This window comes from Oncorhynchus keta, unplaced genomic scaffold (assembly GCF_023373465.1).
Source record: "Oncorhynchus keta strain PuntledgeMale-10-30-2019 unplaced genomic scaffold, Oket_V2 Un_contig_6655_pilon_pilon, whole genome shotgun sequence".
Taxonomy (NCBI): Eukaryota; Metazoa; Chordata; class Actinopteri; order Salmoniformes; family Salmonidae; genus Oncorhynchus; species Oncorhynchus keta.
In genome coordinates, this window is record NW_026288982.1 from 80,687 (window position 1) to 96,655 (window position 15,969).

A 15,969-nucleotide genomic window follows, 5' to 3' on the forward strand; every position below is an offset into this window, starting at 1 on the left:
TACAGCCCTAAATCTGTAAACAAGGGCACCCTCATAGACGTCATCCTGACCAACTGGCCCTCCAAATACACCAGAGCATGCTTCAACCAGGATCTCAGCGATCACTGAGATCCTGGTATCCGCTACGGAGCCGCAGTCAAACGACCACCCCTCATCACTGTCAAACGCTCCCTAAAACACTTCTGTGAGCAGGCCTTTCTAATCGACCTGGCCCGGGTATCCTGGAAGGACATTGACCCCATCCCGTCAGTTGAGGATGCCTGGTCATTCTTTAAAAGTAAACCATTTTAGATAAGCATGCTCCGTTCAAAAATGTAGAACTAAGAACAGATATAGCCCTTGGTTCACTCCAGACCTGACTGCCCTCAACCAGCACAAAAACATCCTGTGGCGGACTGCAATAGCATCGAATAGTCCCCACGATATGCAACTGTTCAGGGAAGTCAGGAACCAATACACGCAGTCAGTCAGGAAAGCTAAGGCCAGCTTCTTCAGGCAGAAGTTTGCATCCTGTAGCTCCAACTCCAAAAAGTTCTGGGACACTGAAGTCCATGGAGAACAAGAGCACCTCCTCCCAGCTGCCCACTGCACTGCACTCAGAAAAATTAATCCATGCTTTTGTCACTTCTAGGTTAGACTACTGCAATGCTCTACTTTCCGGCTACCCGGATAAAGCACTAAATAAACTTCAGTTAGTGCTAAATACGGCTGCTAGAATCCTGACTAGAACCAAAAAATTTGATCATATTACTCCAGTGCTAGCCTCTCTACACTGGCTTCCTGTCAAAGCAAGGGCTGATTTCAAGGTTTTACTGCTAACCTACAAAGCATTACATGGGCTTGCTCCTACCTATCTCTCTGATTTGGTCCTGCCGTACATACCTACACGTACGCTACGGTCACAAGACGCAGGCCTCCTAATTGTCCCTAGAATTTCTAAGCAAACAGCTGGAGGCAGGGCTTTCTCCTATAGAGCTCCATTTTTATGGAACGGTCTGCCTACCCATGTCAGAGACGCAAACTCGGTCTCAACCTTTAAGTCTTTACTGAAGACTCATCTTATCAGTGGGTCATATGATTGAGTGTAGTCTGGCCCAGGAGTGGGAAGGTGAATGGAAAGGCTCTGGAGCAACGAACAGCCCTTGCTGTCTCTGCCTGGCCGGTTCCCCTCTTTCCACTGGGATTCTCTGCCTCTAACCCTATTACAGGGGCTGAGTCACTGGCTTACTGGGGCTCTCTCATGCCGTCCCTGCAGGGGGTGCGTCACCTGAGTGGGTTGATTCACTGTTGTGGTCATCCTGTCTGGGTGAGCCTATATTCTGGGTTGTGCCGTGGCGGAGATCTTTGTGGGCTATACTCGGCCTTGTCTTAGGGTGGTTAATTGGTGGTTGGAGATATCCCTCTAGTGGTGTGGGGGCTGTGCTTTGGCAAAGTGGGTGGGGTTATATCCTTCCTGTTTGGTCCTGTCCGGGGTATCATCGGATGGGGCCCAGTGTCTCCTGACCCCTCATGTCTCAGCCTCCAGTATTTATGCTGCAGTAGTTTATGTGTCGGGGGCTAGGGATAGTTTGTTATATCTGGAGTACTTCTCCTGTCTTATCCGGTGTGCTGTGTGAATTTAAGTATGCTCTCTAATTCTCTCTTTCTTTCTCTCTCTCGGAGGACCTGAGCCCTAGACCATTACATTTACATTTAAGTCTAGACGCTCTTATCCAGAGCATGCCTCAGGTCTACCTGGCATGATGACTCCTTGCTGTCCCCAGTCCACCTGGCCGTGCTGCTGCTCCAGTTTCAACTGTTCTGCCTTATTATTATTGGACCATGCTGGTCATTTATGAACATTTGAACATCTTGGCCATGTTCTGTTATAATCTCCACCCGGCACAGCCAGAAGAGGCCTTGCCACCCCTCATAGCCTGGTTCCTCTCTAGGTTTCGTCCTAGGTTTTGGCCTTTCTAGGGAGTTTTTCCTAGCCACCGTGCTTCAACACCTGCATTGCTTGCTATTTGGGGTTTTAGGCTGGGTTTCTGTACAGCACTTTGAGATATCAGCTGATGTACGAAGGGCTATATAAATACATTTGATTTGATGGTTCTATAAGGATTCTATATTCTGTTGATGGTTTTATACAGATTCTATATTCTGTTGATGGTTTTATAAGGATCCTATATTATATTGATGGTTCTATAAGGATTCTATATTCTGTTGATGGTTCTATAAGGATTCTATATTCTGTTGATGGTTCTATAAGGATTCTATATTCTGTTGATGGTTCTATAAGGATTCCATATTCTGTTGATGGTTCTATAAGGATTCTATATTCTGTTGATGGTTCTATAAAGATCCTATATTCTATTGATGGTTGTATGAGGATCCTATATTCTGTTGATGGTTCTATAAGGATCCTATATTCTGTTGGTGGTTCTATAAAGATCCTATATTCTATTGATGGTTGTATGAGGATCCTATATTCTGTTGATGGTTTTATAAAGATCCTATTCTCTTCACACTACAACAACCATATGAAAGGGCCTACTGGTAGTAGAGAATGATTTGGGACACAGATGGTGAGAAGGAACTAAATGAGAGAGTAAATCTAATGTCTGCAACCTGTCTGTATAATGAATCTTCTGTAAAGATCACGACACCTTTTTATGTCTGGCAGCTGAGAACAGTAAACACTGGCCGCGTCCCAAATGGAATCCTATACCCTACATAGTCCCTTTGGGTCCAGGTCTGAAGTAGTGCACTATATATGGAATAGGGTGGCATTGGGCCTGGAGTCAATGGACATTCATTTTCTTTTCATGTCCTGCTTCTCCATCACTCACGCTTTGATGTGTACACTTTCCATTACCTTAGTGGGGGGTACGGCCGGCGAGACATTATGTAAAATGTATTAAATATGATTATATTTGAGTTAAGATTTTGGCCTAAAATGACTCATTCCATGATATACAAACATCCTCCAATAGATGGCGCTGTAGCCTGGAAACGTGCACTGTATTTCAGCCTACAGTCAGATTCATCGTGGCCACTTCATTGCTTGACGACTTTTCATGTGAAAAATAAGTGCTGCGAAAATTGAACTCTGAATTTTTTTATATTATTTTTACCTTTATTTAACCAGGCAAGTCAGTTAAGAACAAATTCTTATTTTCAATGACGGCCTGGGAACAGTGGGTTAACTGCCTTTTCAGGGGCAGAACGACAGATTTGCACCTTGTCAGCTCGGGGGTTTGAACTTGCAACCTTCCGGTTACTAGTCCAACGCTCTAACCACTAGGCTACCCTGCCGCCCCTTAGACTATACCACTATACCACTTCATTACCTTAGACTAAACCACTATACCACTTCATTACCTTAGACTAAACCACTATACCACTTCATTACCTTAGACTATACCACTTCATTACCTTAGACTATACCACTTCATTACCTTAGACCATACCACTTCATTACCTTAGACCAAACCACTTCATTACCTTAGACTATACCACTTCATTACCTTAGACTATACCACTATACCACTTCATTACCTTAGACTATACCACGTCATTACCTTAGACTATACCACTATACCACTTCATTACCTTAGACTATACCACTTCATTACCTTAGACTAAACCACTATACCACTTCATTACCTTAGACTATACCACTTCATTACCTTAGACTAAACCACTATACCACTTCATTACCTTAGACTATACCACTTCATTACCTTAGACTATACCACTATACCACTTCAATACCTTAGACTATACCACTATACCACTTCATTACCTTAGACTATACCACTATACCACAACATTACCTTAGACTATACCACTTCATTACCTTAGACTATACCACTATACCACTTCATTACCTTAGACTATACCACTTCATTACCTTAGACTATACCACTTCATTACCTTAGACTATACCACTTCATTACCTTAGAATATACCACTATACACATCATTACCTTAGACTATACCACTTCATTACCTTAGACTATACCACTATACCACTTCATTACCTTAGACTATACCACTATACCACTTCATTACCTTAGACTATACCACTATACCACATCATTACCTTAGACTATACCACTTCATTACCTTAGACTATACCACTATACCACTTCATTACCTTAGACTATACCACTTCATTACCTTAGACTATACCACTATACCACTTCATTACCTTAGACTATACCACTTCATTACCTTAGACCATACCACTATACACTTCATTACCTTAGACTAAACCACTATACCACTTCATTACCTTAGACTATACCACTATACCACTTCATTACCTTAGACTATACCACTTCATTACCTTAGACTATACCACTATACCACTTCATTACCTTAGACTATACCACATCATTACCTTAGACTATACCACTTCATTACCTTAGACTATACCACTATACCACTTCATTACCTTAGACTATACCACTTCATTAGACCATACCACTATACACTTCATTACCTTAGACTAAACCACTATACCACTTCATTACCTTAGACTAAGCCACTTCATTACCTTAGACTAAACCACTATACCACTTCATTACTTTAGACTATACCACTATACCACTTCATTACCTTAGAATATACCACTATACACATCATTACCTTAGAATATACCACTTCATTACCTTAGACTATACCACTTCATTACCTTAGACTATACCACATCATTACCTTAGACTATACCACTATACCACTTCATTACCTTAGACTATACCACTATACCACTTCATTACCTTAGACTATACCACTATACCACTTCATTACCTATAGACTATACCTTAGACTATACCACTTCATTACCTTAGACTATACCACTATACCACTATATTACCTTAGACTATACCACTATTCCACTTTTACCTTCATTAGACTATACCACTATACCACTATATTACCTTAGACTATACCACTTCATTACCTTAGACTATACCACTTCATTACCTTAGACTATACCACTATATTACCTTAGACTATACCACTTCATTACCTTAGACTATACACTTCATTACCTTAGACTATACCACTATACACTTCATTACCTTAGACTATACCACTTCATTACCTTAGACTATACCACTATACCACTTCATTACCTTAGACTATACCACTATACCACTTCATTACCTTAGACTATACCACTTCATTACCTTAGACTATACCACTATACCACTTCATTACCTTAGACTATACCACTTCATTACCTTAGACCATACCACTATACACTTCATTACCTTAGACTAAACCACTATACCACTTCATTACCTTAGACTATACCACTATACCACTTCATTACCTTAGACTATACCACTTCATTACCTTAGACTATACCACTATACCACTTCATTACCTTAGACTATACCACTATACCACTTCATTACCTTAGACTATACCACTTCATTAGACCATACCACTATACACTTCATTACCTTAGACTAAACCACTATACCACTTCATTACCTTAGACTAAGCCACTTCATTACCTTAGACTAAACCACTATACCACTTCATTACTTTAGACTATACCACTATACCACTTCATTACCTTAGAATATACCACTTCATTACCTTAGACTATACCACTTCATTACCTTAGACTATACCACATCATTACCTTAGACTATACCACATCATTACCTTAGACTATACCACTATACCACTTCATTACCTTAGACTATACCACTTCATTACCTTAGACTATACCACTTCATTACCTTAGACTATACCACTATTACCTTAGACTTCATTACCTTAGACTATACCACTATATTACCTTATTACCTTAGACTATTACCACTTCATTACCTTAGACTATACACTTCATTACCTTAGACTATACCACTATACCGCTTCATTACCTTAGACTATACCACTATACCACTTATACCACTTCATTACCTTAGACTATACCACTTATTACCTTAGACTATACCACTTCATTACCTTAGACTATACCACTATACCACTTCATTACCTTAGACTATACCACTTCATTACCTTAGACTATACCACTATATTACCTTAGACTATACCACTTCATTACCTTAGACTATACACTTCATTACCTTAGACTATACCACTATACCACTATATTACCTTAGACTATACCACTATTCCACTTCATTACCTTAGACTATACCACTATATACCTTAGACTATCATTACCTTAGACTATACCACTTCATTACCTTAGACTATACCACTATACCACTATATTACCTTAGACTATACCACTATTCCACTTCATTACCTTAGACTATACCACTATACCACTTCATTACCTTAGACTATACCGCTTCATTACCTTAGACTATACCACTATACCACTTCATTACCTTAGACCATAACACTATGATCAATACACTTCGGGGGGTGATCCTAGATCAGGAATCTTACTCTGAGATGTTTGATACATACAATCTCTGTTCTGACCTGAGGACCAATGACTACAGTAGATCAGGAATCTTACTCTGAGATGTTTGTTATGTACAATCTCCGGTCTTACCTGAGGCCTATTGGCTCTCGTACGCCAAACCTCATCTGATTTCCGAGCATCTGACTGATCTGTAAGATGAGTAGAAAACACAATACATCTAGATTTAATAAACCATTTAAACATTCTACAAGCAAAGGGACTCATAAGCCCAACGTCAAGCACTTGGTGACAACCGTATCAGTTGGAAGTGCTATACAAATATACACTGATTGATGGACTTGCCTTTAACATCGGCAACAAACAGTAATACCACTGTTATCTCTTCACTATTCAATATCCCTTTCAGCTCACATCAACAGGGTGGAACCCCAGCTAGTAAGAGTCAGGGTTCAGCTGGAGAGACAGAGACAGTAACAGAGACAGAGTAACACAGAGAGAGTAACAGAGAGAGTAACACAGACAGAGTAACAGAGAGAGTAACACAGACAGAGTAACACAGACAGAGTTACAGAGAGAGTAACACAGACAGAGTAACAGAGAGAGTAACACAGAAAGTAACACAGAGAGTAACAGAGAGAGTAACAGAGAGAGTAACAGAGAGAGTAACAGAGAGAGTAACACAGACAGAGTAACAGAGAGAGTAACACAGACAGAGTAACAGAGAGAGTAACAGAGAGAGTAACACAGACAGAGTAACAGAGAGAGAAACACAGGCAGAGTAACAGAGAAACACAGGCAGAGTAACAGAGAAACACAGGCAGAGTAACAGAGAAACACAGGCAGAGTAACAGAGAAACACAGGCAGAGTAACAGAGAAACACAGGCAGAGAAACACAGGCAGAGAAACAGAAACACAGGCAGAGAAACACAGGCAGAGAAACACAGGCAGAGAAACAGAGAAACACAGGCAGAGAAACAGAGAAACACAGGCAGAGAAACACAGGCAGAGAAACAGAGAAACACAGGCAGAGAAACACAGGCAGAGAAACACAGGCAGAGAAACACAGGCAGAGAAACAGAGAAACACAGGCAGAGAAACAGAGAAACACAGGCAGAGAAACAGAGAAACACAGGCAGAGTAACAGAGAAACACAGGCAGAGAAACAGAGAAACACAGGCAGAGAAACACAGGCAGAGAAACAGAGAAACACAGGCAGAGTAACAGAGAAACACAGGCAGAGAAACAGAGAAACACAGGCAGAGAAACACAGGCAGAGTAACAGAGAAACACAGGCAGAGTAACAGAGAAACACAGGCAGAGTAACACAGGCAGAGTAACACAGGCAGAGTAACAGAGAAACACAGGCAGAGTAACAGAGAAACACAGGCAGAGTAACAGAGAAACACAGGCAGAGTAACAGAGAAACACAGGCAGAGTAACAGAGAAACACAGGCAGAGTAACAGAGAAACACAGGCAGAGTAACAGAGAAACACAGGCAGAGTAACAGAGAAACACAGGCAGAGTAACAGAGAAACACAGGCAGAGTAACACAGGCAGAGTAACAGAGAAACACAGGCAGAGTAACAGAGAAACACAGGCAGAGTAACAGAGAAACACAGGCAGAGTAACAGAGAAACACAGGCAGAGAAACACAGGCAGAGAAACAGAGAAACACAGGCAGAGTAACAGAGAAACACAGGCAGAGTAACAGAGAAACACAGGCAGAGAAACAGAGAAACACAGGCAGAGAAACAGAGAAACACAGGCAGAGTAACAGAGAAACACAGGCAGAGTAACAGAGAAACACAGGCAGAGAAACACAGGCAGAGAAACACAGGCAGAGAAACAGAGAAACACAGGCAGAGAAACAGAGAAACACAGGCAGAGAAACACAGGCAGAGAAACACAGGCAGAGTAACAGAGAAACACAGGCAGAGAAACAGAGAAACACAGGCAGAGAAACAGAGAAACACAGGCAGAGTAACAGAGAAACACAGGCAGAGAAACAGAGAAACACAGGCAGAGTAACAGAGAAACACAGGCAGAGTAACAGAGAAACACAGGCAGAGTAACAGAGAAACACAGGCAGAGTAACAGAGAAACACAGGCAGAGAAACAGAGAAACACAGGCAGAGTAACAGAGAAACACAGGCAGAGAAACAGAGAAACACAGGCAGAGTAACAGAGAAACACAGGCAGAGTAACAGAGAAACACAGGCAGAGAAACAGAGAGAGAAACACAGGCAGAGTAAAGAGAGAAACACAGGCAGAGTAACAGAGAAACACAGGCAGAGTAACAGAGAAACACAGGCAGAGAAACAGAGAAACACAGGCAGAGTAACAGAGAAACACAGGCAGAGTAACAGGTCAACTCAACCCCTGGTACAACAATAGACCAGGCAGGTCCCCTCCACCCCTGGTACAATCACAGGCAGGTAACAGGTCCCCTCCACCCCTGGTACAATCTAATAGAGAAACAGGTCCCCACAACCATGGTACAATCTAAAGACCTGATACAGGTCCCCTCCAACCCCTGGTACAATCTAATAGACCTGGTACAGGTCCCCTCCACCCATGGTACAATCTAATAGACCTGGATACAGGTCCCCTCCAACCCCTGGTACAATCTAATAGACCTGATACAGGTCACCTCCAACCATGATACAATCTAATAGACCTGATACAGGTCACCTCCAACCATGGTACAATCTAATAGACCTGATACAGGTCCCCTCCACCCCTGGTACAATCTAATAGACCTGGTACAGGTCACCTCCAACCATGGTACAATCTAATAGACCTGATACAGGTCACCTCCAACCATGGTACAATCTAATAGACCTGATACAGGTCCCCTCCAACCCTGGTACAATCTAATAGACCTGATACAGGTCCCCTCCAACCCCTGGTACAATCTAATAGACCTGGTACAGGTCCCCTCCAACCCCTGGTACAATCTAATAGACCTGGTACAGGTCACCTCCAACCCTGGTACAATCTAATAGACCTGATACAGGTCCCCTCCAACCCCTGGTACAATCTAATAGACCTGATACAGGTCACCTCCAACCCCTGGTACAATCTAATAGACCTGATACAGGTCCCCTCCAACCCCTGGTACAATCTAATAGACCTGGTACAGGTCCCCTCCAACCCCTGGTACAATCTAATAGACCTGATACAGGTCCCCTCCAACCCCTGGTACAATCTAATAGACCTGGTACAGGTCCCCTCCAACCCCTGGTACAATCTAATAGACCTGGTTCAGGTCACCTCCAACCATGGTACAATCTAATAGACCTGATACAGGTTACCTCCACCCCTGGTACAATCTAATAGACCTGGTTCAGGTCACCTCAAACCATGGTACAATCTAATAGACCTGGTACAGGTCCCCTCCAACCCCTGGTACAATCTAATAGACCTGGTACAGGTCCCCTCCAACCCCTGGTACAATCTAATAGACCTGGTTCAGGTCACCTCCAACCATGGTACAATCTAATAGACCTGATACAGGTTACCTCCACCCCTGGTACAATCTAATAGACCTGGTTCAGGTCACCTCAAACCATGGTACAATCTAATAGACCTGGTACAGGTCCCCTCCAACCCCTGGTACAATCTAATAGACCTGGTACAGGTCCCCTCCAACCCCTGGTACAATCTAATAGACCTGATACAGGTCCCTTCCACCCATGGTACAATCGAATACAACTGGTTCCTGCTGTCTTCGTCCCCTGGTACAATCTAATAGACCTGGTTCAGGTCACCTCAAACCATGGTACAATCTAATAGACCTGGTACAGGTCCCCTCCAACCCCTGGTACAATCTAATAGACCTGGTACAGGTCCCCTCCAACCCCTGGTACAATCTAATAGACCTGGTTCAGGTCACCTCCAACCATGGTACAATCTAATAGACCTGATACAGGTTACCTCCACCCCTGGTACAATCTAATAGACCTGGTTCAGGTCACCTCAAACCATGGTACAATCTAATAGACCTGGTACAGGTCCCCTCCAACCCCTGGTACAATCTAATAGACCTGGTACAGGTCCCCTCCAACCCCTGGTACAATCTAATAGACCTGATACAGGTCCCTTCCACCCATGGTACAATCGAATACAACTGGTTCCTGCTGTCTTCGTCCCCTGGTACAATCTAATAGACCTGATACAGGTCACCTCCAACCATGATACAATCTAATACAACTGGTTCCTGCTGTCTTCGTCCCCTGGTCTGCTCTACCCTTTAAAACAATAGACCTGGTACAGGTACTGGTCTGCTCTACCCTTTAAAACAATGATCGTTTTAACCATGTTTTGAGTCTATACAGCGTTTGTTTACATTAACTTTGTCTACCAACATTGGAGTAAAACAAGCTTGTATTTTGGGTTGAACTTTGGGCTGATGAGGCATTTATAAAAGTCATTAACAATGGGTACATGTGATTAACAATGGGTACATGTGATTAACAATGGGTACATTACATTAACAATGGGTACATGTCATTAACAATGGGTACATGTCATTAACAACGGGTACATGTCATTAACAATGGGTACATGTGATTAACAATGGGTACATGTCATTAACAATGGGTACATTACATTAACAATGGGTACATGTCATTAACAATGGGTACATGTGATTAACAATGGGTACATGTCATTAACAATGGGTACATTACATTAACAATGGGTAACAATGGGTACATGTGATTAACAATGGGTACATGTCATTAACAATGGGTACATTACATTAACAATGGGTAACAATGGGTACATGTCATTAACAACGGGTACATGTCATTAACAATGGGTACATGACATTAACAATACAATGGGTAACAACGGGTACATGTGATTAACAATGGGCACATGTCATTAACAACGGGTACATGACATTAACAATGGGTACATGACATTAACAATGGGTACATGACATTAACAATGGGTACATGACATTAACAACGGGTACATTACATTAACAACGGGTACATGTCATTAACAACGGGTACATGTCATTAACAACGGGTAACAACGGGTACATGTCATTAACAACGGGTACATGTCATTAACAACGGGTAACAACGGGTACATGTCATTAACAACGGGTACATGTCATTAACAACGGGTACATTACATTAACAATGGGTACATGACATTAACAAAGGGTACATGACATTAACAAAGGGTACATGACATTAACAAAGGGTACATGACATTAACAATGGGTACATGTCATTAACAACGGGTACATGTCATTAACAACGGGTACATGTCATTAACAACGGGTACATGTCATTAACAACGGGTACATGTCATTAACAACGGGTACATGTCATTAACAACGGGTACATGACATTAACAACGGGTACATGACATTAACAACGGGTACATGACATTAACAACGGGTACATTACATTAACAACGGGTACATGACATTAACAACAGGTACATGTCATTAACAACGGGTAACAATGGGTACATGACATTAACAATGGGTACATTACATTAACAACGGGTACATGTCATTAACAATGGGTACATTACATTAACAACGGGTACATGTCATTAACAATGGGTACATGTCATTAACAATGGGTACATGTCATTAACAATGGGTACATTACATTAACAACGGGTACATGTCATTAACAATGGGTACATGACATTAACAACGGGTACATGTCATTAACAATGGGTACATGTCATTAACAATGGGTACATGTCATTAACAACAGGTACATGACATTAACAACAGGTACATGACATTAACAACGGGTACATGACATTAACAACGGGTACATGACATTAACAACGGGTACATGTCATTAACAACGGGTACATGTCACATGTCATTAACAATGGGTACATGACATTAACAACGGGTACATGTCATTAACAATGGGTACATTACATTAACAACGGGTACATGTCATTAACAATGGGTACATTACATTAACAACGGGTACATGTCATTAACAATGGGTACATGTCATTAACAACGGGTACATGACATTAACAATGGGTACATGTCATTAACAATGGGTACATGTCATTAACAATGGGTACATAACATTAACAACGGGTACATGTCATTAACAATGGGTACATGACATTAACAACGGGTACATGTCATTAACAATGGGTACATGTCATTAACAACGGGTACATGACATTAACAACGGGTACATGACATTAACAACGGGTACATGTCATTAACAACGGGTACATGTCATTAACAACGGGTAACAACGGGTACATGACATTAACAACGGGTACATGTCATTAACAATGGGTACATGTCATTAACAACGGGTACATGACATTAACAACGGGTACATGACATTAACAGCGGGTACATGTCATTAACAACGGGTACATGTCACATGTCATTAACAATGGGTACATGACATTAACAACGGGTACATTACATTAACAACGGGTACATGACATTAACAACAGGTACATGTCATTAACAACGGGTAACAATGGGTACATGACATTAACAACGGGTACATGTCATTAACAATGGGTACATTACATTAACAACGGGTACATGTCATTAACAATGGGTACATTACATTAACAACGGGTACATGTCATTAACAATGGGTACATGTCATTAACAATGGGTACATGTCATTAACAATGGGTACATGTCATTAACAATGGGTACATTACATTAACAACGGGTACATGTCATTAACAATGGGTACATGACATTAACAACGGGTACATGTCATTAACAATGGGTACATGTCATTAACAACGGGTACATGACATTAACAACAGGTACATGACATTAACAACGGGTACATGACATTAACAACGGGTACATGACATTAACAACGGGTACATGTCATTAACAACGGGTACATGTCACATGTCATTAACAATGGGTACATGACATTAACAACGGGTACATGTCATTAACAATGGGTACATTACATTAACAACGGGTACATGTCATTAACAATGGGTACATGACATTAACAACGGGTACATGTCATTAACAATGGGTACATGTCATTAACAACGGGTACATGACATTAACAATGGGTACATTACATTAACAATGGGTACATGTCATTAACAATGGGTACATAACATTAACAACGGGTACATGTCATTAACAATGGGTACACATTAACAACGGGTACATGTCATTAACAATGGGTACATGTCATTAACAACGGGTACATGACATTAACAACGGGTACATGACATTAACAACGGGTACATGTCATTAACAACGGGTACATGTCATTAACAACGGGTACATGACATTAACAACGGGTACATGTCATTAACAATGGGTACATGTCATTAACAACGGGTACATGACATTAACAACGGGTACATGACATTAACAACGGGTACATGTCATTAACAACGGGTACATGTCATTAACAATGGGTACATGACATTAACAACGGGTACATGTCATTAACAACGGGTACATGTCATTAACAATGGGTACATGTCATTAACAACGGGTACATGACATTAACAATGGGTACATGTCATTAACAATGGGTACATGTCATTAACAACGGGTACATGTCATTAACAATGGGTACATGACATTAACAACGGGTACATGTCATTAACAATGGGTACATGTCATTAACAACGGGTACATGTCATTAACAACGGGTACATGTCATTAACAACGGGTACATTACATTAACAACGGGTACATGTCATTAACAACGGGTACATGTCATTAACAACGGGTACATGTCATTAACAACGGGTACATGTCACATGTCATTAACAACGGGTACATGACATTAACAACGGGTACATGACATTAACAACGGGTACATGTCATTAACAACGGGTACATGCCATTAACAACGGGTACATGCCATTAACAACGGGTACATGTGATTAACAACGGGTACATGACATTAACAACGGGTACATGTCATTAACAACGGGTACATGCCATTAACAACGGGTACATGCCATTAACAACGGGTACATGTCATTAACAACGGGTACATGACATTAACAATGGGTACATGTCATTAACAACAGGTACATGACATTAACAACGGGTACATGTCATTAACAACGGGTACATGCCATTAACAACGGGTACATGCCATTAACAACGGGTACATGACATTAACAATGGGTACATGACATTAACAACGGGTACATGTCATTAACAACGGGTACATGTAATTAACAACGGGTACATGTCATTAACAACGGGTACATGACATTAACAACGGGTACATGACATTAACAACGGGTACATGTCATTAACAACGGGTACATGACATTAACAATGGGTACATGTCATTAACAATGGGTACATGTCATTAACAACGGGTACATGTCATTAACAACAGGTACATGTCATTAACAACGGGTACATGTCACATGTCATTAACAACGGGTACATGACATTAACAACGGGTACATGTCATTAACAATGGGTACATGTCATTAACAACGGGTACATGTCATTAACAACAGGTACATGTCATTAACAACGGGTACATGTCATTAACAACGGGTACATGACATTAACAACGGGTACATGACATTAACAACGGGTACATGTCACATGTCATTAACAACGGGTACATGTCATTAACAACGGGTACATGACATTAACAACAGGTACATGTCATTAACAACGGGTACATGTCATTAACAACGGGTACATGACATTAACAATGGGTAGATGATATTAACAACGGGTACATGTCATTAACAACGGGTACATGTCATTAACAACGGGTACATGTAATTAACAACGGGTACATGTCATTAACAACGGGTACATGACATTAACAACGGGTACATGTCATTAACAACGGGTACATGACATTAACAATGGGTACATGTCATTAACAATGGGTACATGTCATTAACAACGGGTACATGTCATTAACAACGGGTACATGTCATTAACAACGGGTACATGTCATTAACAACGGGTACATGACATTAACAACGGGTACATGTCATTAACAATGGGTACATGTCATTAACAACGGGTACATGTCATTAACAACGGGTACATGTCATTAACAACGGGTACATGTCATTAACAACAGGTACATGACATTAACAACGGGTACATGACATTAACAACGGGTACATGTCACATGTCATTAACAACGGGTACATGTCATTAACAACGGGTACATGACATTAACAATGGGTACATGACATTAACAACGGGTACATGTCATTAACAACGGGTACATGTCATTAACAACGGGTACATGTCATTAACAACGGGTACATGTAATTAACAACGGGTACATGACATTAACAATGGGTACATGACATTAACAACGGGTACATGACATTAACAACGGGTACATGTCATTAACAACGGGTACATGTCATTAACAACGGGTACATGACATTAACAACGGGTATATGTCACATGTCATTAACAACGGGTACATGTCATTAACAACGGGTACATGTCATTAACAATGGGTACATGTCATTAACAACGGGTACATGTCATTAACAACGGGTACATTACATTAACAACGGGTACATGTCATTAACAATGGG

The 15,969-nt window shown here is 41.1% G+C and overlaps 1 protein-coding gene across 1 annotated transcript in view; it reads right to left on the minus strand.

Moving 5' to 3' along the window:
• LOC127926053 (tumor protein p53-inducible protein 11-like) overlaps positions 1-15,969 on the minus strand; it is a 51,860-nt gene that overhangs the window by 28,143 nt on the left and 7,748 nt on the right. Inside the window, exon 2 of the mRNA XM_052511326.1 lies at positions 6,536-6,594. Within this exon, the coding sequence (XP_052367286.1) occupies positions 6,536-6,594 (59 nt within the window). The remainder of the gene's footprint in view (positions 1-6,535; positions 6,595-15,969) is intronic.